This window comes from Brachyhypopomus gauderio, unplaced genomic scaffold, assembly GCF_052324685.1.
Source record: "Brachyhypopomus gauderio isolate BG-103 unplaced genomic scaffold, BGAUD_0.2 sc49, whole genome shotgun sequence".
NCBI classification, from domain to species: Eukaryota; Metazoa; Chordata; class Actinopteri; order Gymnotiformes; family Hypopomidae; genus Brachyhypopomus; species Brachyhypopomus gauderio.
Window position 1 is genome coordinate 250,711 of NW_027506874.1, and position 24,525 is coordinate 275,235.

At 43.9% G+C, this 24,525-nt stretch overlaps 2 protein-coding genes across 4 annotated transcripts in view; both read left to right on the forward strand.

Annotated features, from left to right (window-relative positions):
• Positions 1–24,525, forward strand: part of LOC143487703 (NACHT, LRR and PYD domains-containing protein 3-like) — a 267,073-nt gene that overhangs the window by 227,737 nt on the left and 14,811 nt on the right. The gene's annotated exons all lie outside the window — the stretch shown is intronic.
• Positions 1–24,525, forward strand: part of LOC143487706 (NLR family CARD domain-containing protein 3-like) — a 43,084-nt gene that overhangs the window by 7,632 nt on the left and 10,927 nt on the right. For 2 of the 3 annotated variants that reach the window (XM_076986804.1, XM_076986805.1), the window contains exons 5-6: positions 3,043–3,117; positions 12,674–14,438. In XM_076986804.1, coding sequence (XP_076842919.1) covers positions 3,043–3,117; positions 12,674–14,438 — 1,840 coding nt within the window. Of the gene's footprint in view, positions 1–3,042; positions 3,118–12,673; positions 14,439–23,059; positions 24,031–24,525 lie in introns of those variants that run through there. The other variant, XM_076986803.1, reaches the window with a different exon arrangement.

The following is a 24,525-nucleotide window of genomic DNA, read 5'->3' on the forward strand; positions in this document are numbered from 1 at the left end:
CATGGACACGTGCACTAGCACTAACCAGAACATAGAGCTACAAGGAAAGGACTCGAACATGCAGGGAATATAAACCCAACTACTCACAAGGATAAACCAGGAACAGCTGACAAAACTCAACATATGGTGGGAAAACAGAAGGTGTGACAAACAGAAGGAAAACGAAGGCAATTAAAACAACAGCAGAACTAAGAGAACACACACCACACAGGGGTAGAGGGCGGGGCCAGACGTGACACATGAAAACACCACACAGGGGTAGAGGGCGGGGCCAGACGTGACACATGAAAGCACCACACAGGGGTAGAGGGCGGGGCCAGACGTGACACACGAAAGCACCACACAGGGGTAGAGGGCGGGGCCAGACGTGACACATGAAAGCACCACACAGGGGTAGAGGGCGGGGCCAGACGTGACACATGAAAACACCACACAGGGGTATAGAGGGCGGGGCCAGACGTGACACATGAAAGCACCACACAGGGGTAGAGGGCGGGGCCAGACGTGACACATGAAAGCACCACACAGGGGTAGAGGGCGGGGCCAGACGTGACACATGAAAGCACCACAGGGGTAGAGGGCGGGGCCAGACGTGACACATGAAAGCACCACACAGGGGTAGAGGGCGGGGCCAGATGTGACACATGAAAGCACCACACAGGGGTAGAGGGCGGGGCCAGACGTGACACATGAAAGCACCACACAGGGGTAGAGGGTGGGGCCAGACGTGACACATCAAAGCACCACACAGGGGTAGAGGGCGGGGCCAGACGTGACACATCAAAGCACCACACAGGGGTAGAGGGCAGGGCCAGACTTGACACATGAAAGCAACACACAGGGGTAGAGGGCGGGGCCAGATGTGACACATGAAAGCACCACACAGGGGTAGAGGGTGGGGCCAGACATTACACATGAAAGCACCACACAGGGGTAGAGGGCGGGGCCAGACGTGATTCTTTTCATTCATTTTGTTAATTAGCAAATACACTATTAACGTCTATGTGTTATGTAAATGAGGCGTGTCTCTGGTTTGGGTGGTTGCTGCTTCATTACACACCTTTGGCTGTCTGCCACAAGAGACTGCCAGCTCTCTTGCAAGAAGTCACAAAGTGAGAAGAAGTCAGAAGTCACAAACATAATATTTGAATTATAGTGACATATAAATGGCATATTGATTATTCAAAATTGCACTGATTTTTTTAACTTATTTTCAGTATTTAGTATTTTGAAAAACTGCCAATAGGTAAAGATACTCTGCACACACCTGGCACTGCCACATCATCTCTTTTCTGCACTTGCCACATGTGAACTAAGTACAAGAAATACAACGCTTAGTGGCATGATTATTCTTGCAGCCACACTTGACTCGGCACCATGCCCTTTTCCCTGTGTCAGGTGTGGGTGGTTGCTGCTGAACCTTTTCCTTGGCCACCTCCTTGGCTGCCATATGAGCCTGTGCAAGCTCTCCTGCAAGCTTCACCAAGAAGTCTGCCCGTCTCTCTTTTACACCTGTGCATGTTGTTGCGCATCTATGGTGATATGCCTTCCTGGGTTGTAAGCATTGATGCAGTTGGCAACGAAAGACCCCCAAACATTAGAGACTGCAGCAAACGGGTCATTTGCAGCTCGTTCACTGCGTGTGTCCATGCTGTCGAAGCGCAGGTGCCGCATGATGTCCTGGAACCGGTATCGCTGCATAATCTTCATGATGGAGGGCTGCTGCATTGCTGGATGAGGATGGCAATGAAAGCCATTAGTTCAGGGAGGGCCATGAACCAGTTTTCATGCTGTGTCGTCTGGTGTGCATGCTGAACAGTCCACTCCTGTATGGTCCGAAGCATTTCCAGAGAGATGAAACAGAGGAAACTCTGTAAGCGACTAGACACTTCACTTCTGGCAAAAGCAGTTGGCTCTCCATTCGTGGGATGGCATTCAATTGGGCTGTGATGCCTTCCATGATGTCTACCAATCTGTTCCTCACGCCACACTGTGCCGTCTTTTGCCGTCTCTGTCAGCTGCTCGTGTGACTCCATGTGACCTCTCTTTTCTGGAGGTGATGAAGTCTCGTGATCCACAGGAACATAGGTTTGAGATTTGATTAGTGAAAGGTTGAAATAATGTGAAATTGACACAAACATAATACTTGAATTATAATTCCAAAACATCTCAAGTAAGCCTCTTTTGTACTTTTGTAGGATTGTTCTCACACTGCAAAAAGTAGCATTTTTATTAGTCAAAATAGCTCTGATTTGTTTTACCTTTTTTTAAATAGTTTTCGTCTTTTGAAAAACTGCCACTAGGTAAAGATATAAAAAACCCTTAGCTTCTTGAAATAGAATAATAATCTTGAGCAATTTTAACTTATCGAGATGGTACTTTTTACAGTGTGTCTCTTCCAAAAACACAACAGCCATAACCAGTAAACAAAAAAGGACATTTAGTAAATCTTACCAGAAGAGATCAGCTGCTCGTGTGTCTCCATGTGACCTCTCTTTTCATACATATTCACCCAAACACATATACAGCCTCACACACATACACCCACAAACATTATTTTCAGTAGTTTTTAGCACTTTGAGTTGCATGTATGTATGAAAGGTGCTATACAAATAAAGACTATTATTATTATTATTTATTATAAAAAGGGAAGGGCAGAAAAAAAACACAGCTGAAATGACCACTGCAATGGGGGAGGCCAGGGTTTTTTTCTTCACTATCTGAGTCAGTGAACACATCCAGCAGAACAATGAACTGACACCATCACCCCCCCACCCCACCCTAAGTGGTTGCATGTACATAACAAAGGGTGGCCTAATGGAATGCAAATGTCCCCAGAACTGCCCCCTGGTGGAGACCAGGTACAAAATTTTGGAATGAAAATGCTGGGAGTCCTAGTGTTAAAGCATTCTTACTTTGCATTTCCCCCACACCTGCCCCAAACCTTATATAAACACATCAGTTCTCATAGCTGCAAATCCTCTTTTATACAAAGTTAATTATGTTAATAACGTTGGTATTTTCCACTGTTCTCTCCTCCAGTTCAGGAAAAGTCCAGTTCCAGCACCATCCCAGTTCAGACTGGAGGATCTTCAGGGAGTCCTGCACTCAGTGAAGGTCTGTTTATACATGTAACGTTTGGGCAAGGTAGGCTGGACACAAGTGTGGACTCTGAAGTAGTTTAATAACAAAACAACCAACACTACACAGAATATACTGACATAAAACAAAGACAAACCAAACAGTAACCAAATACACCAACTAACACTAAAGGAGAATATTAATACACAGAACAGGGGAGACATAAAGACATGGACCAGCAAGATTACACACAGCATCAAAATTAGTGGAACTTACAATAACTCACATAACAAAAGACTGAACACAGGCCAAATACACTGAATAAAACACAGAACCAAACGAGACACACCTGAAAACAATGAGGAGGGGGCGGGGTTCAAGGTGGGGCATGAAGTCAGACACAATAAGCGGTTTCAAAATAAAAGCACACAAAGAAAAGGGGTTGCCATGGGGACCATGACAATACACATCACTGATTATGTAGTGAAGATCACATCTGAATATACACATCTCTGATTATGTAGTGAAAATAATAATAATAATAATAATAATAATAATAATAATAATAATAACATTTTATTTGTAAAGCGCCTTTCTGGACACCCAAGGACACTGTACAACACAAGAAAAATAAGATACAATTAAAAAATACAGAATAACACTAAAATATATAAATCTCATCCATATGCCAATTTAAAAAGATGAGTTTTAAGACCAGCTTTAAAAAGATCTAAAGATGAACAAGCCCGCATTTCATCAGGGAGCCCATTCCACAGCATCGGACCCGCGACACAGAATTCTCTTTTCCCAGTGGAATTTAACTTATAGGGCGGAACCACAAGCAAGTGTTGGCTTGAAGATCTAAGTGTACGCATCGGGGAGTATGGCTGGAGTAACCTACTTAAGTAGGAAGGAGCAAGGTCATGCAGGGATTTAAAAACCAACACTAGCAGTTTGTACTGGATGCGATACTGCACTGGGATCACATCTGAATATACACATCACTCATATGCAAACACACAGTACACTTTTTGTCCAGATTTGGTGTGGTGGACATGTGTGGGGCCCACACCCATTCAGCCTGGCATTCTGGGGAGGGGGACACAGTGTATAGTATAGTATAATGTAGTATAGTATAGTATAGTATACACTGCCATCTTCTGGTGAAATGTAAAATGCTATGGTCAACAGAGGCTGTGGGCTGGAAAATTGGAACGTGACCCATACTTTGGACATAATCACACAGGACAGTGACACAATCACACAGGACAGTAACACAATCACACAGGACAGTGACACAATCACACAGGACAGTGACACAATCACACAGGACAGTGACACAATCACACAGGACAGAAACAGTGACACAATCACCCAGGGCAGTGACACAATCACACAGGACAGTGACACAACATATATATAATATAAGATAGGGTTATTTTAGCTAGGGCTTCAGACAGTTTTGACAGTTTTATTGCCCCCAAATAATTTGATAAAAAACGAATTATTTTGAATTAATTCGAGTATATGTATAAATTAGTGGTGGGACTTTAACGCGTTAATTTCGATTAAATAATTACAGGAAAATTAACGCACAAAAAAAAATTAACGCATTTAACGCATGAGACACTTGCACCGTGGAATGTTTCTCAGTGCACGAGTTCCAGACATACAGATTATATGGACGCACAATAAGATGAGCATGATGGAGATGACTGAAGAGGCTACGCTGGTGGATGGGAAATTTTAATATAAGAAACTTCCAGATGGAAGTACAAAAACAAATAGTGTTATTTGCACTTTATGTAGGAAGGAGTTTGCTTATGACAGGAGCACCTCCACCCTTCATTACCACCTCAATGCAAAACATGTTGGGGCTAACGCGCAGGTCAGTAATGATAACTTAGCTGCTAAATGTATTCCTAGTACGATAGGGTGACCAAACATCCGTATTTCCCGGGACATGTCCGCATTTCACATCCTGTCCAGGGGGTCCCGGGTTTTTTTTTAAGTGAGGAAATGTCCTGGTTTTTAAATGACCTTCATTGGACCATGACTGGATTAAACTTTCGCGAGTGGCCGTAGCGCGACTCCACACACGTTTATACATGACGCGTCACATTATTTGCAGTGTTGTTCGCTCTCTGTGGTCGAAGATAAAGGCTTACAAGAAGCGCTGCACATTGCGTCAACTGATGCAAGTTACAAACTACCGTCCAGAAAGACAATGTCAAAGAAAATCCAGCAGCTGTATGATGAGGAAAGGGAAGTAAAACAGGTTATTGTGAAGAGCGCCACAAATGTGGCTCTGACTGGGGATCACTGGACCTCTGTTAGCAACAAGAATTATCTTGGTGTGACAGCTCATATTATAGATGATGAAGATCCAGTCATTTGCTTTGATCATGCAGAAGACCACTTCTAGGCACTATGGAGATGTCTGTGGCAGAGGCCTGGGAAAATAAAGAAAAATATACCATCTAAAATGGTATTAAAAAACATCTTCTGATTTACTTCAATTCTTCCAATATCCTGAGCAAAACTCCCAAAATTAAACAACATTTTTGGTCAGAATTTCCAGTGTTCTGAACTGTTTTCTGCACTCATCTATTGGTCTGTGTAGTAGACTGGTGGAACAATAAACAAGATGTTGGAAGTTTATGATTATGTTCATTGATTCATTCATCATTCAAACTTAAATTAATATTTCTCATGTTAAATACTGAAATGCGATTAAAATGCAATTAATTTCGATTAATTAATTACAAAGCTTCCGATTAATTCGATTAAATTTTTTTTGCCGCGTCCCACCCCTAGTATAAATATTAGTGGTGGGACTTTAACGTGTTAATTTCAATTAATTAATTACAGGGAAAATACCGAACTAAAAAAATTAACGCATTTAAAGCATGAGACACTTTCGCACCGTGGAATGTTTCTCAGTGCACGAGTTCCAGACATACAGATTATATGGACGCACAATAAGATGAGCATGATGGAGATGACTGAAGAAGCTACGCTGGTGGATGGGAAATTTAAATATAAGAAACTTCCAGATGGAAGTACAAACACAAATAGTGTTATTTACACTTTATGTAGGAAGGAGTTCACTTATCACAGGAGCACTTCCACCCTTCGTTACCACCTCAACGCAAAACATGTTGGGGCTAATGCGCAGGTCAGTAATGATAACTTAATTCATAACAGTAATGATAAGCTGCTAAATGTATTCCTAGTATGAGCAAACAGTGTCGCCAGTCAACACTTGACCACATGTCGGGGTTCAAAATAAGAAACAAAATGTCAAAGTCCACGTCAGACAAATTGACCAATTCACTGGCGAGATGGATTGCTGTGGACTGTAGACCGCTGTCTGTGGTCGAAGGCTTAAGTAAGGCAAGTATGAACGCTTCCGCCGTTTGCAGAGGTTCGCACGAGGTGGGCGGAGTCACGCGCTATGCTCACTCACGAAAGTATAATCCAGGCTTTACAAGAAGTGCTGCAAATTGTGTCAGTTGATGCAAGTTACGAACTGCTCTCCAGAAAGACAATGTCGAAGAAAATCCAGCAGCTGTATGATGAGGAAAGGGACGTAAAACAGGTTATTGTGAAGAGCGCCACAAATGTGGCTCTGACTGGGGATCACTGGACCTCTGTTGGCAACAAGAATTATCTTGGTGTGACAGCTCATATTATAGATGATGAATGGAAGATCCAGTCATTTGCTTTGAGCATGCAGAAGACCACTTCTAGGCACTATGGAGATGCCTGTGGCAGAGGCCTGGGAAATTAAAGAAAAAGTATACCATCTAAAATGGTATTAAAAAACATCTTCTGATTTACTTCAGTTCTTCTTATTCTTCCAATATCCTGAGCAAAACTCCCAAAATTAAACATTTTTGGTCAGAATTTCCAGTGTTCTGAAAACTGTTTGCTCTGTTTTCTGATCTGTGTCTCCCTCTGGTGGCCAAAAATGGCTTAGCCCAGGCTGAGCTGTTGCATGTTACAAGCTATTCTGGATCAGACATCTTTTATTAGCATAGAAACTAGACTTCCTTCAACTAAGGATTTTCATAGTCAAATCTGATTCGTCTGATTTTCCCTTTAGTCGACTAATAGTCGAATCAGGTTTTTTTTAATCTAGAGCACCTTAAACTCGATCCCGTTCTCATTCACTTTTTTCCACTTCAAAGTAAAAACCTAAAACACTCAGATAAATGAATAAACATGGTAGGTTGGCTTTATTCAGCTTTTATTTATTTATTTATTAATGAAATGTTAGAGAACATTAACAAAAAAAAGTCAGCATCAGTGCGCATATCAAACTGTCAGACAGGCACTGTGCAAAATGTCAAAAAGATTTTAAATAAAATATGCCTGCCTGAAAATATTTTTTAAATTGCCACACAACAGCAAAAACATTATAAGTAAAGGATCAAGTAACGGGGTTTAAAAAGCAAACGACAACAAAAAATGTTTATAGGCCTACTTGCCGAGACGACACGACCGAAACGACAACTGAACTGTTTTTATTTTTTGCCTTACGCGTTTTAAATGGTATGCCATATTGGTTGTTGTCGTGTGAAATGAAAGATGTTGATGACATAACTTGCACTTTACTTTGTTTGATTCATCTTTATCTTTTTCAAAATACTCCAACACTTTTGAAGTTTCTTTAGTAGCCATTATAATCTCGGCAGATGCTGACTATCTTGTAGCGTGTTCAGCTCAGACACCGTATATATAAGTGGACTGGACAACACAAGTGAAAAGTGAAGCCTCCGTGAGTCAGCTGCCCTCTAGTGGCTGGCTGCAGTACAACTTTTAACCCCGCCCATTCCCATGTAAGTGAACGGGCCGGACGAGAAACTTTGAATTTTTATTACACGTAAAATAAGTTTTCTGAGCAATTATATTTTGTCAATTCTATAAGACCCCATTGCGTTAGTATCTCTCCCAGTGTTTTTCTCTACGATAAACAGATTTTATAGAAGTTATTAAGTGTTATTTAAAGGGGTGTGGCGATAAGGTGATTGACAGTTAATAGCTGCGTTGGTTGACATCTAATACCAGAAGCTCAAACGTGAACGCGCTCAACAGCAAAACTCTCGACAGCAAAACTCTCGACAGCAGTATTAAAACCTTTTACCTTTGTTTATTTTGTAAAACGTCAAAAGTGTCTATACTGGTGAGCGTATCAATCAATCAATCAATCAATCAATCAAAGTTTATTTGTATAGCGCTTTTAACAACTCAAGTTGTCGCAAAGCAGCTTTACAGGGTTTACAAGGTTAACAATACTATGGGTCCAGAACCCTAATGAGCAAGCCAAAGGCGACAGTGGCGAGGAAAAAACTCCCTATGATGGTGGGGAATAGGAAGAAACCTCGGGAGAACCAAGACTCAAAAGGGAACCCATCCTCCATTGGGCGGCCCGTTAACACACAAATACACAAGTCACACATAATTCACACAATCAGACTAGGTAAAAGGTAGAATTGAAAGTTCTGGGTTTTGATATTGTCACTGTAAATGTCTGTTGATGAATGCCAGGCTTTCATTCCGTGTCGGAGCAGTGATGCTGGTATTGTAGGCTCCGACTGCAGTGTTACTCCCCAGGTGAGCCCCGGTATCAGCACATCCACCGGCAGCCAGACCATCCCCCAGGTGCCTGCAGGTGCCTGTATCCAATCGTCTTGGTTAGAGCCATGCAAGAAGATAGATAATACAGACTGAGTGGACATGAATTTAAACCACCGTTGATTTAAATGTACGTAGCTCACGTGCCAGTGATCAGCATGTGGCTCCGGCAGACTAATCTATAGCAGCATAACTAAAGGGAGGGGTTCAGAGGTGACTACAGGCATGAGGGCTCACTGAGACATTGCTTTCCAGTCAGGTCATAGTCACAAATAGAGTGATGCCAAGACACAGCTGGATGACAGCATCAACATCTCAGATCACCAGAAATCTCAATGTCTGGGGGCCCCCAAGCCCCTACACCTTACAAGGGGAATTTTAGCTGAAGGCTTGACTAAACAGGTGAGTCTTAAGTCTAGATTTAAAGATTGGAACTGTGTCAGAATCTCGGATTGGAGCTGGAAGGCTATTCCATAATTGAGGGGCTTTAAAAGAGAAAGCTCTGCCTCCGGCTGTAGTTTTACAAATTTTTGGAACTAGGAGAAATCCAGCATTTTGGGAGCGCAAAGGACGGGATGGGTTGTAGTAATCAATGAGTTCACTCAGATATTGTGGGGCAAGACCATTTAACGCCTTATAGGTTAACAGGAGAACTTTAAATTCAATACGATATTTAATCGGCAGCCAGTGTAGTGCGGCGAGAGTGGGACTAATATGATCGAATTTCCTAGCCTTGGTTAGGACTCTAGCTGCGGCATTTTGTACAAGTTGTAGCTTCTTTATGGACTGTTTAGAGCATCCAATTAGAAGACTATTACAGTAGTCCAATCTCTACGAGACAAAAGCATGAACTAGCTTCTCTGCATCAGCCAATGAAAGTAAGTGTCTCAGCTTGGCAATATTACGTAAATGGAAAAAGGCAGCCTTAGTGACATTGCATACATGTGTGTCAAATGAAAGATCAGAATCAAGATTTAGGTGTTACTGAAAAACCATCTAGGGTAAGGGGAATATCAGCCCAATTGCTTCTAACAGCTTTAGGCCCAATAATCAGTACCTCAGTCTTGTCAGAATTTAGTTTAAGAAAATTAGACGCCATCCAGTTTTTAATATCCTGGACGCAATCTTGAGAGTTGTGGTGGTATCATCTGGATTAGAAGATATATACAACTGAGTATCATCTGCGTAGCAATGGAAGCTAATACCATGCCTACGAATGATAGTGCCCAGTGGTAGCATATATAATGAGAATAATATGGGGCCCAGTACAGATCCTTGTGGGACACCATACTTTACTTTAGAATGCTCAGAGCATTCGTTATTTACTAGCACAAATTGGTAACGATCTGTCAGGTAGGACCTGAACCAGGAGAGTGCTTGACCTCTTATGCCAATGAGTGTCTCCAGTCTATTAAGTAGAACATTATGATCAATGGTGTCAAAAACAGCACTGAGGTCTAGCAGTATGAGAAACGAAATGTGTCCTTTATCAAAGGATATTAAGAGATCATTCAGTACTTTAGTTAGTGCTGTTTCAGTGCTGTGATGAGCTCTAAATCCAGACTGAAATAACTTAAGACATGTTCTGTCTGTAAGAAGGAAGAGAGTTGTGAAGAAACTACTTTCTCTAAAATTTTGGATATGAATGACAGATTAGAAATTGGCCTATAGTTGGACAGTTCTTGGGGGTTAAGACCAGGTTTTTTAATTAGCGGCTTGATGACTGCAAGTTTAAATGAACTGGGAACGTAGCCCAGGCTCAGAGAATAATTTATTATAGTAAGCAACGGTTCTACATTGCTGTGCAGTAATTCTTTAAGTAGATGGGTTGGTACAGCATCTAGTATGCATGCGGAGGGTTTAGCAGATTTCACCAGTGAAATAAGCTCCTCACAACCAATTGGGGAGAAGGACTCTAACAGGGCATCAGAGCTGACCAGACAGCTGTCAAGGTGCATTGGCATGTTGACAGGCTCTGAGATAGCACTACTAATGTTTTCCCTAATTTTATCAATCTTATCATTAAAGAATTTCATAAAATTGTTACTGCTACACTCTAGTGGAATAAGAGAATTGTTTTGTTCATGACTCCTCGTAAGGCTGGAAACAGTTTTAAAAAGGAGTCCTGAATTGTTTTTATGTTTTTCTATTAAGGCCGATAAGTATAAGGACTTTGCCGTATGGAGGGCATGCTTATATTCAATAAGGCTGCTTTTCCATGATAGTCTATACCAGGGGTGCCCACAGTTTTCAGCTTGCGAGCTACTTATAAGGTGACCAAGTCAGAAAGATCTACCGGGGTGGCGGCGAACGTAATTTGTTGAGCGGGGGGGGCGGCGAACGTAATTTGTTGAGCGGGGGGGGGGGGGGGGGGGGGTGGCGAACGTAATTTGTTGAGTGGATTGCAGATTGGCTACCGTGAATGTCAATCAGAATACAACCGTCAGTGCAGATGTGCGATTCATCTACTACTATTTTATGTGACGCGATCTACGCACATTCCTTCGCGAACGACCGACACTTCCGATCGCGATCGACGTAATGAGCACCCCTGGTCTATACACTTCTAACTTCATATTTCGCCATTTACGTTCCAGGATCCGCGCGGCTCGTTTGAGGCTACGCGTGTGCTCATTGTACCATGGCGCTATTCTTCTCTCCGTGGCTCTCTTATATCGTAGTGGTGCAACCTTGTCTAAAGCTGTACGAAGGGAAGTCTCGACGTGCTCGGTGAAACGCTCTAGTCCTTCCGGAGCTACAAGTGGATCAGTGTTTATCAGACCCGGTAAAATGGTTAAAATGGCTATAAAAGTTTTATAGCTCGTTTAATTTGATAGCGGGGTGGCCAATGAACACAGTCAGTTAAACACAACTCGCACATTATGAGGCTGTGGTCAGAAACAGCCTCACTCTGAGGAAGAATTGCTAAACTGGATATGTCAATACCAAATGACAAGACCAAGTCTAAAGTATGACTACAGTTATGCGTAGGACCCACCACATTCTGAGTGATACCCATTGAATCAAGAATTGCTTGAAAATGAATGCTAAAAGAGTCACACCGATTTTCAAAATGGATATTAAAATCACCCACTATAATCACCTTATCGGCTGATAGCACTACATGAGACAGGAAGTCTGAAAACTCCTGCAAGAACTCAGAGTATGAACCAGGGGGGCGGTACATAGTAATTAACACGACTGTGACACTTTGTTGCTTGTTAAATTTGAAACATTTGATACTGTGAGGATGAGGTGTTCAAAAGAATTAAACTTGAAGCCAAATTTTTGAGAAATGCGTATATCAAGAGTCATATATTGTGGCGACCCCACCTCCTCGACCATTTGGACGGGGGTTATGGACATATCTATAGCCAGAGGGAGAAGCTTCATTTAGGGCCATATAGTCGTCTGGTCGGGTCCAGGTTTCCATCAAGCAAAGCATGCATAGATCATGATCGGTAATCATTTCATTAACAAGCAATGCTTTAGATGACAGGGATCTAATATTTAGTAGTCCTAGTTTCAGATTTAAACTGCTCTCTGAGGGAGCATAGTTGAATTTAACATTGATTAAGTGTAAATTCAACTATGATCTGTGCAGTCATAACACACACACACACACACACACACACACACTAGTGATTACTAGGGGGCTGTGGTGCACACATGTCCAGAGTGGTGGGCAGCCCTAGCCCAGCACCCAGGGAGCAGTTGGGGTTAGGTGTCTTGCTCAAGTCATGGCGTCAGGTCTGGGAATCAAACCAACGACCCTCTGGTCACAACCCACAATTCCCTAACCACCAGACCATGACCATATAGATTATTGATCTTGATGTCAAATAAATACATTTTTACTATTTACTATCAGCATATCTGAAGGTGGCATAGTTCATGTGGGTTTAGTGCAAACAAATAAAATTACTGTCATCATGTGTTTCTGTTGTTTTAGAGATGATCTCTGGATATCAGCAAAAGCTCAAACGCAATCTACTGGAGAAATATAAAAAAATTAAAGGAATTTCAGATCATGGAAGCTCAATTCTTCTGAATAAGATCTACACAGAGCTCTACATCACAGAGGGAGGGAGTGGAGACGTCAATAATGAACATGAGGTGAGACAGATTGAGACAGCATCCAGGAGACCAGCAACACAGGAGACACCCATCAAATGTAATGACCTCTTCAAAGACAAACCCATCAGAACAGTGCTGACTGAAGGAGTTGCTGGAATTGGTAAAACGGTCTCTGTGCAGAAGTTCATTCTGGACTGGGCTGAAGGAAGAGCCAATCAGGACATCCGCTTCATATTTCCACTTCCTTTTAGGGAGCTGAATTTGATGAAGGAGAAAAAGTTCAGTCTGATGGATCTGCTTCATCACTTTTGCCCAGAAACAAAACAATTACAGTTAATAGACTGTGATGCTTATAAAGTCATTTTCATCTTTGATGGTCTGGATGAGTGTCGACTTCCTCTAGATTTCCATAACAATGTGAGCTTATCAGACATAACGAAGTCAACCTCAGTGAATGTGCTGCTGACAAACCTCATCATGAAGAATCTGCTTCTCTCTGCTCTCCTCTGGATAACCTCTCGACCAGCAGCAGCCAATCAGATCCCTCCTGAGTGTGTTGACCTGGTAACAGAGGTACGAGGTTTCAGTGGTCCTCAGAAAGAGGAGTACTTCAGGAAGAGAATCAGTGATCAGATCCTGGCCAATAAAATCATCTCACACATGAAGTCATCAAGAAGCCTCTACATCATGTGCCACATTCCAGTCTTCTGTTGGATTGCAGCCTCTGTTCTAGAGAGGATGTTGGGTGAAGCAGAGAGTGGAGAGATCCCCAAGACTCTGACTCAGATGTTCACACGCTTCCTGATCTTTAACATCAAACACAAGGACAGAAAGTACCATGGCAAAACTGACACTGATCCTCACCAGACTAGAAATATTGTTCTGGCACTGGGTAAACTGGCTTTCCAACAGCTGGAAAAGGGCAACCTGATCTTCTATGAGGAAGACCTGAGAGAGTGTGGCATTGATGTCAAAGAAGTGTCATTGTACTCAGGAGTGTGCACGCAGATCTTCAGAAAGGAGTTTGAACTGCACCTGGAGAAGGTGTTCAGCTTTGTACATCTGAGTGTTCAGGAGTTTCTGGCTGCTTTATATGCATTTCTCTCCTTCATCTCCAACAACACAAATGTGTTGAAACAGAAAAAAAATATATTCTTTAAAAGATCAACAATGTCTGTCTTCCTTAAGAACGCAGTGGACAAGGCCTTACAGAGTAAGAATGGACACCTGGACCTTTTCCTCCGCTTCCTTCTGGGTCTCTCACTGGAGTCCAATCAGACTCTCTTACGAGGTCTACTGACACAGACAGGAAGCAGCTCTCACAGCACAGAGAAAACAGTCAAGTACATCAAGGAGAAGATCAGGAAGAAGCTCTCTCCAGAGAAATCCATCAATCTGTTCCACTGTCTGAATGAACTGAATGATCATTCTCTAGTGCAGGAAGTTCAAACATACCTGAACAGAGGAAGTGACCGTCGTCTCTATGGAGCTAAACTCTCTCCTGCTCAGTGGTCAGCTCTGGTGTTTGTGTTGCTGAACTCAGAAAAGGAGCTAGATGAGTTTGACCTGAGTAAATATTACCCATCAGAGGAAGGTCTACTGAGACTGATGCCAGTGGTCACAGCATCCAGAAAAGCTGAGTGAGTATTTTTATAAACACATTACAGCACTGGGGGGAGTTTCCCAAAAGCATAATAGAATCAGTCAGTCCCACCAGGACTGTTGTTACGTACGTAAGTTACGTACGTTACGGACGTAAGTTGTTACCGGGCGGCCTGTAAAATGGACACAAATTAAGTGAGAGTTGGCAAACCCTGATTTATTTATTTATGGGTATTATGCTTCTTATAAAACCCCTGGTTTTAACACTTCAAGCAATCATTGAATGAATCATTTCGAATCATTTCGACTATATGTATAAATATTTGACTTAATTAAGTTTAACTGGTGCGCGCAGTTACAAAATTCGAGAGGTGCATGACCTTGCGAATCGGCAGCGTGCGACGCCCTCGCGCACGGACGGAGCCACTGCTCACAGTGCTGGTTATGTTAAGTGAAGGAGATTAAAAGTGTGAATGTTTACTAGTGGGCCACTGACAGGGTGTCATACACCTCACATATACAGTTCAACAGCTGTCATCTTCGCCGCGCTGACCCTCGCCGCTTGAGTGCGCTGCAGTGACTTCACAGGCTACCGCAAAACACCATCGGGCGGCTGTGGCCTGTGGGCCGGTTCTAATAGTAATTAAATATCATCCAGGGGGCCATAGATAATCAGTTTATCCCCGCTTTCATATAGTGTACCGGGATACTGCTTTTCCCGATCTTTTTGCCCTTATTTTCGTCGCTCATGCTGCTTTCAGTCTGCTCCTCTTGAACGTATATACGGAAGTAAGGCGGGAGTTTGTCGACGTCACATCAAGACGACATCAGTGATTGGTCAAATTTGCGGGAAAGTTGCGGTGATTGGCTGAAGTAGCAACACCGCCCTGAATTTGCGGGGTTTGCTTGAAGTTGCGTTGAAGTTGCAAATCGCAACATCGCGACTTTCTGGAGGGTCTGATCAGTACAAAATCATAATAAGACTTGTAACACTGTAGGTGTCACGTTGTGGGAGGGCCCCCTGCCGGTCGCCCCCCGTCTACAGCGGCAGTTGTCCTGTTTTGGTCATGTGATGTTCGTCCCTCAGGTAGGGCTGGGCGATATGGCTAAAAACTGTATCGCGATATAAGCATTTCATATCGGTCGATATCGATAATTATTGATTTTTTTTAACATATTTAAAATAAGGACTAGGGGAAAAATATGCTACATTTAAAATTTTATTTCAACATTATTTACAAAAGTTTCCTGCAAAAAAGCTCACATGCTGAATCACCCTCCGGTGAATAACATGTTTCAGTTATGTGCAGTGTTTTGTAAACATAGGACCAGACGTGTGGACTCGAGTCACATGACTTGGACTCGAGTCCGACTCGAGTCACTAAACTGATAACTTGTGACTTGACTGGACAACATCACTGAAGACTTGCGACTTGACTTAGACTTTACCTTTACTGACTTGGACTTGGAATCGAACTTGAGCTTTAAGACTTGAAAAGACTTGAAATCCTTATTTTAACTAGGGTGACCAGATTTGGGTTTCTGAAAAGGAGGACACCTTTTACAAATTTATTTTTTAGTGGCGTGTGTGTCGATTGTTGACGGGGGGGGGGGGGGGGGGGGGGGGTAGCATGTGTCAAACCTTAGACGTCGGATTGGCTACCATGTATGTCAATCAAAATACAACCATCAGTGCAGATGGACAGCCTGTCATTCATCCACTACTTTTTAAAGTCATGCAATCTACCCACACTTCCTTCACAAAATACCGGACGATTTTGAAATTCCCCCGGACATTTTTTTAGGTCTCAAAAGTAGGACATGTCTACAGACGTACCGACGAATGAACGAACGAAAGTCACTGATGCGGGGGGGGGGGGATGGCTGTAGGTGACGACGACAATTACTCAAGCAAACCGAAACACTCAAACGCCTAACGTTAGTCTGACTAACTTAATATACTACTAATCAACTGCATCAATTGTGTTAAATATTGAAATTACATCTGGTGACTTGACTAGGACTTGAAGTTTAAGACTTGGGACTTGACTCGAGACTTGATTGTATTGACTTGGGACTTGACTCGAGACTTGATTGTACTGACTTGGGACTTGACTTGAGACTTGATTGTGAAGACTTGAGACTTACTTGTTACTGTCACGTTGTGGGGGGGCCCCCTACCGGTCGCCCCCGGTTACAGCGGCAGCGGTCCTGTTTTTGGTCACGTGATGTTCGTCCCTCAGGTGGGCGGGACCCGTGATCCGTCTCACCTGAGGGTCGTTTGTTCATCTATATACGTCTTGTCTTTGTACCAGTTGACTGCTGGTTATTATTTCCTTCATTTGGAACAATGCACGGGTTTTTGGTTTGCACACTTTCTATTAAACCATCCTCTTTCCCTGAGACTTGGCGTGATCGCTTCCTTTTTGAGTTGCTCACCCTGCCCGTCACAGTTACTTGCAACTTAGTGACTTGTTCACATGTCTGCATAGGACACATTGACACAAGCAAAACTGAGGTAGACTTTACATCTGTAAGATAAAAAGCAAACCAGTAATTCTCTTTTCTGCCAGCGGGTGTCGCAAAGATTCGTATGTCATTTAATATTTAGCATAAATAAATAAAGATCAATAGTTTTCTAAACAAAATTTATCACAAAGTTCAAAATGATTGTGTAAAGAAAAAATGGAATTCGTCCGTTGAATGAAAGTGAAAGTGTTTCACTTTCCAAAGTCTTAAAATATATAATTTATTTATTAATATTAAATAATATATACTATATACAAGTTTACATCAACGGTTTTCAAACTGAGTGAGTCTTCCATTGCCTAATAAATGCTTTAGTTTTAGTTTGTCGGAATTCTGCAAATGGTAACCTACTTATCAATTCAATATCTCAAAGGAAATATCTCACGGGTATAATCCCTCTTTGCCAGGGCTAGCTGTTGGCTAATACTTATTATGTAAATGCATACATTATGAATGGCTGCTTTTATGTGTTGTTGACACACTGGCATTACAAATGAATTAATTACAATGCTAGTTACATATATAAATGCATACCTTTGCTAGCGATGTAAAACTGAGATGATAGCATGGGCAGTGCTGTTATGACCACTTTATTCACAATATAAATTAGTCGGGGCGGCTACACAGTTTGAGTGAAAACTGCTTGGGCGATCGAACAGCAAACAGGGCGATCGGTTTGGGCATTTGAACAGCAAAACAGTTTGCGTGACTCCTCGGTTTGGGCGTTTGAACGGTTGCATAGTGCATTATAAAATGGCAAGTAGCCTACTGGACATGCTGACACAGAAATCAGCTCACTGTCGTTTCACTCAATACACGGCCAATAAACCTGATAAATTTGGGATTAAGTTCTGGGTGGCCGCTTACGTTGAGACTAAATATATGCTGAACGCAATTCCCTATCTAGGGAAAGATGAAAGCAGGCCGGTTGGTCAACGGCTGTCTGAAAATATTGTGTTGCGTTTGATGGCGCCTTTCACGGGTAAAGGAAGACATGTAACGACTGACAATTTCTTCACAAAGCGAACAAAACCACTATTGTTGGTACGATTAATAAAATCAGACGTGAGATGCCACCAAGGTGTTGCGAGCTGGAAAAATAACGATTTACCAGGCATAACCTAAAAAAATATATGCATCCTTAGCATAATGCAACAGACAGTTTCAATTGGCTCAAAGAAACTGCCTGAAAATGTTTCCTATTACAACACGACTAAATGTGGCGTTGATGTTATGGATCAAATGGCACGACTGTATTCGGTGAAGGCAGGCACCCGTCGTTGACCTGTAGCGGTGTTCTACAACCTCCTAGACCTGAATGTAATAAATGTACAAATATTGTTCAAACTGTGCATGAACGTTAACCGGAGCGACGAAGGTTTATTCTCGAGACATTTATTTGTAGATTTATGTTCACCATAACCTGCAATTCACTAACATACACAACTTTTAGACATTAAAACTTGAAATGGCGTAACATTGAGTATACAAATAAACTTGCTTTAGCTCGGTCTGCGGGCTTCACTTTGGTACTTTGAGTACTGAACAAGCTTTCTGTGAATGTGGGGGTGGAAGGCTGCAGCGCAGTCTGTGGCATTAGCAAGACAAAAGACGTGAACGCTTCACAGTGGGGGTGCGGGCCAGTGGGTTAGTGGTGTGGCGAACAAACATGATAATATAGTGACATATATGCCAACAGAATAACACACAGACAAATAAGCAAACTATTACACTAACCAAGCAAACTATTACACTAACCAAGAAACAAAACTGAAACTATATTTTGCATTTACGTTTTCGAACAAACCAGGAAATGCAATTTGAAACTAAACAAAACTGGCAATGGGAAAGCTACTGAGAACAAAGTCACAAGGCACTGATTCTAAAAGGTTTAGTCACCTTACGTGCAAATGTCACCATTACAAATAATAGTGATAATTACCATTACATTCTTCCTTTTGTGCAATACGCCATCTAGTGTTAATTATGTGTCAGTTCCAGCTTCCCTGTGTAAAGACTCGGCGGTCTTTTAACCGCCCAAGGTGCGCTTTAAGTAGGTGAAAACAACACGGCGCTAGTAGTAAGTGGTCTCCGCGCTTCTAGGTATAAGTATGTAAATGAGGCGCGGCGCTTCTAGTGTTAAAGCGGAATCTTTGCTCTGGTTCATTTGCCAATGAAATATATATATATATATCGAACGTTCTATCGAGCCCATTTTCTATTGATATCGATTATGCGTCTATCGCGATACATATCATTATCGTTTTATCGCCCAGTCCTACCCTCAGGTGGGCGGTGCCCGCGATCCGTCTTATCTGAGGGTCGTTTGTTCGTCTATATATGTCTTGTCTTTGGACCAGTTGACTGCTGGTTATTATATCCTTAATTCGGATCGACTCACGGGTTTTTGGTTAGCGCACTTTCTTCATTAAACCATCCTTTTTCCCTGAGACTTGGCCTGATCGCTTCCTTTTCATTTCGCTCACACTGCCCATGACAGAATAACCAGCCACTCTTCGGAAGCCGCCAGTCTCCTTTTACTTTCTCCTTCGTTCGTGGTCATGTCTCGTGGTGAGTGTTTGTCTACGTGGTGTGTGTTTGTCGTGTGTGTCGTCTGAGAGTGTGTCTCCGCTCGTCCCGTGTTTAAGTGTTGTGTTTGTATTGAGACCCGTAAGCAACACGGCAGTGACTAGAGCTGGGGACCTTTAAACTCCGCTCTCACCCAGTGAACCCGCGAGCGACTCTCGTTATGTTCGTCCCGCGTTTGTTAATGTCTATGTATGTACGTTGTATTGTTAAAATAGCTACGCGGACTCGAGCGAGTTCGAGGGTTTGCCCGTGTGTGAATGTTTTGCTGGTGGTGTTTGTGTGTGTGTGGACGGGTCTACCGATGTGTGTGTCAGGGCTGGCCCCAGGTTAGGGCGGCTCCTCCGGTTGCCACCAGGAGGAGCCCGCGAGTCAGACCACAGACAAATCAGCGGTAATGGCATTCACCTGTCATCCTGTGTTTATAAGGACGACAGACGCAGTGCCTCACCGCTGAATTGTCTGCTTTCATGTTGTCAACCTCAAGCCCGTTTTTTCTCTCGTTGTCTCGACTCGGGTGTTTCGCCACCCTGCCATTTGCTTGTTTCTGCTGTTTTGTTTTTCCCTGTCTGCTTCGAGTACTTACCTCCTGCACCGCTCCCTGGCCTCTCTCTCAAGTTTTCCTCCCGCTGTTATCCTTCCTATCCGTTTTGGTTTTGGTTCTTGGGAAGTGTTTTTTGTTCGTCGCTGCGTTTGCCAGCCAGCCAGCTACCTCCCCTGGCGTCCTTGTTTTTTCCTTTTTGGTTTTCTGTGTGTTCGCTATGCGTTGAGTTATTCCGCGATTGTTTTCTGTTTTCCCCCATTACTAGCGTTGAGTTATTCCGCGTTGTTTTCTGTTTTCCCCCGTTACTGGCGTTGAGTATTTCCGGTATTATTTTCAGTTCTCCCCTGTTATTACACGTCGAGTCCCTCCGCGTTTACTTTCGGTTCTCCCTCGTATCAGCTCTTTAAACTCAGCGTGCTGTTGCTTTCCACTCGCGAGTTTTCTATCGCCCGGTGCGTGGACGAGGTGCTTGGGTTCGTTTTCTCAAAAACATCTGTGGGGAATCCGTACCGACAGAGTGCTGCACGCTCAAGTGCGTGAGACGCGAGAGCCTCTCGGCTTTTTCGCCTCGCTCACCAGACATCCCGTGGTGATGGGGGTGAGCAACTGCGAGCCGGAGAGACGCGTCCCTGTAGGCGTGACGCAAATGCCGCTCGTGTATAGCTCTCTCTCCATGTATCTACAGATCCCATTGCGAAAATGGTGAGAGAGAGCTAGAGTAGGCGCGTCACGTGCTACAGAGCGCGCGCAGCGGTAGGTCCTGTCCGTTTGTTTTGTTTTTGCGTGTTCGTTTTGTCCTAGCGTGTAGCGTGTTTTGTTTTATGTAATTCCTCTTATGCACCTCTCTCTTTAATGTGTGTTGGGAGGGGGTCCATTTGAGGTCCTGTGCTACTGTGGGTGGCACGGAGGGTGCAGCTCCTATGGAGGCCCTGACCAGGGATTCGAGGGTGTTCTCCGGAGCCGGTAGGGGCCCCTCACCTGTGAAAGGAGGTGAGCGGTTCGGTGTCCCCTCCTGCTGAGATAGAGACCCCTCCCCCCGGGTGCAGGGTGCCGAAATAGTCAGGGTAAGTGCGCGTTTGTGTTTTATGTTTTGTTAGTAAATTTATTTTGTTATTCCCCGGAGGGGCCGCCCCTAAATATGTTTTTGGGGGGGAGCTATGGGGTTCCCGAGCCATGGAAGGCGTAGCTCCGCGAGGAGACCTGACCTGTTGGGAGGGACCCCTGAGCAGGTAGGAGCCCCTGAACCCCTTTATGTAGGTAGAGGATGCCTGGGGTGTTAGTGGCAGGGTGTCTCCTCAGGCTGAGAAGGGGTCTCCTCCCCCCGGGTAAAGGGGGGTTTAACAGTCAGGATAAATGCGCGTTTGTGTTGTGTGTAGCATGTGTGTGTTATGTGTTGCAGGTTGCTCCTGGTGGTGGACTGCGGCACTCCCGGACCTTGTGAGGTCTCCAGAAGGAGACCCTCCCCTTCGAGCTCGGGGTGACCAGCGTGTCCCTGATGCGGATTGCCAGGGCCCTGGTCTCTGGCGCTCCTGGGTTGGGTGGAGGAGTCCACCTTGCGATGAGGGGCCCCGGGAGGGGTTGACTCCCCAGGAGGCTGGGGTGACCCCTAGTGGAAGGCAGGGGTCAGCTCCGAGTGGAGAGGTAGGTTCGGGAGGTGGTCGGTGGGTGCTGTGGTCGCGCCACAGTGTGGCAGCCTGCACACATCCACACCTGTGACGTGTGGGGGGCTTAGTGCTCCCGGTCCACACACGATTGTGGGGCTCAAGTGGCCTAAGGGCGGTTTCACCTTGTTGACGGCCCAGTCGGTCCAGGGTCCCACCCAGGGAGGTGAGCTAACCTGTTTGTTTTTATGTTCCAGCTCCAGGACGGCAGGGAACGGGTCCCTGTCTTGTCCCCGCCCTCCCGCCCCTTTGCTCTGTTTTGTGTGCTGCCGCTGTGAGCCGCACATCCGGAGGGGAGTGCGGCTTTGGTGGGGGGGTCTGTCACGTTGTGGGAGGGCCAATTTAATACAATTACTGACTTTAGCATCTATATTACATGATGTTATCTGAACAACAGAGATTCACACACATTTCCTATAACACAAGACTGATTAGCATAACATAACTGCACAACTGGTTATATGAGACAATCATGGTATCTGCACATTTTTAAATCTCAAATTCAATGACTTTTAAGACCTTTTTAATACCTCTCACAAGAAAAAATAATACTATTACTATGGTAAAAAATGACAAACTAGGTAATAGTATACAAAACGTTTTACTGAACTGAAATAAATAATACAGTCCACCATAGGGAACAAAAAAATAATTTAAAATAACTATCAAATAAATATAAAATTGCACTGTTAAGAGAATTCATGCAAACCAGCCTTTACAGCCTTAAAGCCTATAAACAACTAAAATATCCAAGTTTCAATTTCAACTTGTTCTGCACCGTTCAGCATCATACTGCACTGGGGGGCGTGTGGCATGTTGTGTACTGACAGTCACGCTGTCTACATTGTGATTTAGAACAGGGCTGCCCCACTGAAGGCTGAATTATGACGGTTACAAAAAACTCAAAGTTAAAAAATTCGAGGTGCCCAACCTCGCGAAGCGACAGTGAGCGGGGACCTCGCGCAGGGGCGGAGCCCCCGCGATTACGTCACTGTCGGCATGTGGAACCTCGCGCCGGTCACAACGCGTCAAGTATAAACCAGTTTGACGCGGATCAGGGATTACGGCACACGCAGCGCCGTGCGCAGTGACCTAGTACCTGTACATTTACATTGTAAATGGTCCAATGAAGGTAATTTAAAAACCAGGACTATTTCCTCACTTAAAAAAAAAAACCCGGGACAGGACGTGAAATACGTCCTGGGAAATATGGACGTTTGGTCGCCCTACACAGTAGTCAAATCATTTTTGGCACTTACAGTTAAACTGCAGTTAGCAGCGAATGACTCGATATGCATATTACTATTACGAGTGCCATCATATCGCTTGTGTTTTTCAGATTTCATATGAGAATCCAGTATTTTACAGCCCATTGTACCAAGTTTGAATGTTTTTCGGCAAGTTCACATCGCGCCTCATACGAATCACTGGAAGGTTTCAGCCAGCCACAATATTTTTCATCCTCCAGTCACTTCACTGAATGGACATTTACCCATGTCTGCATCCTTGTATTGTTGTTCCCGCCGCACCCCTCAAATAAGAAAAGCAGCTTGTGCAGCTAAAGCATCGTCTGCTGTTTCCACCTGTTAGGTGACGTACTACTGCCATCTACCATGCGGAGTATACGGACGTTGCGGAAATGATCATTATTGTGGGATATACATCACACATATACATATACATACAGAAAAACTGAGCAACACACTTATCTAATGCCTCCCCTCCTAAAATTCCAGACATTTTAAGACATTTTTAGACCTTGAATATGTAAGGGCGTACTCACACTAGGCACGGTTTGCTGGTTCCATGCTGGGGCCCGGTTATCCCCCCTCCCCACTCCCCCTCTGGCCTGCACTCACACTGGCTTCATCAAGCCGGCCCGAGCACGCTTACATCATCACAACGTGACTTTATTTGGAAAAAAAGCGCGCTCGCACAAAACTATGGAGTTCCCAATTATCTTTGGAGTCGTTTTGGGAGTTTTGTCATTTGTCATTTGCCGCCATGACTGTTTAACGTGAGCGTCGCATCACTGACGTCATGTTTGAGTTCCGGCAAAATGAACCAATCAGACGAGGCACCAAGCGGGCACGAGTCCACGCGAATCGTGTCCTGGCCGACCTCTTCAAGCCGGCCCGGGCACTAGTCAAACGAACCGTGCTTCGGCAGGGAACCGTGCCCAGGCCCGGATCACAGACCCTAGTGTGAGTATGCCCTAAAACTAAATTTAAGACATTTTAAGACTTTTTAAGGACCCGCGGGTACCGTGGACAATACATGTTAGAAATGACAGAAATGCAGCATACAGAGTACAACCTGAATGTTACCTAACAGATGGACAGAAGGGGAAAGTAAGAGTGAGAGAGAGGGAAAAAGAGAAAGAGAGAGGGGGAGAGAGGTGGGGGATTGAGAGGGAGGGAGAGAGAGAAACTACACAACACAAACTCCAATGCTATTTGACCCTAAATTGAGACTACACATTAGTGACCTACATGACAACAATAAATGAGAAGAAACTGAGGATGATGATGATAATGGCTCAGTGAGCTCCGTCTGGTCATTGAAATTGGCCGACACAGTCAGAGCTGGTTACACAGAGAGACCAGACTGTGTTCCCACTGTAATCTCTCAGTAGTGGAGACAGAGCTGGTTACACAGAGAGACCAGACTGTGTTCCTACTGTGATCTCTCAGTGGTGGAGACAGAGCTGGTTACACAGAGAGACCAGACTGTGTTCCCACTGTGATCTCTCAGTGGTGCAGACAGAGCTGCACTTTCTTACTGAATGTCCTAAATTTGACCCCA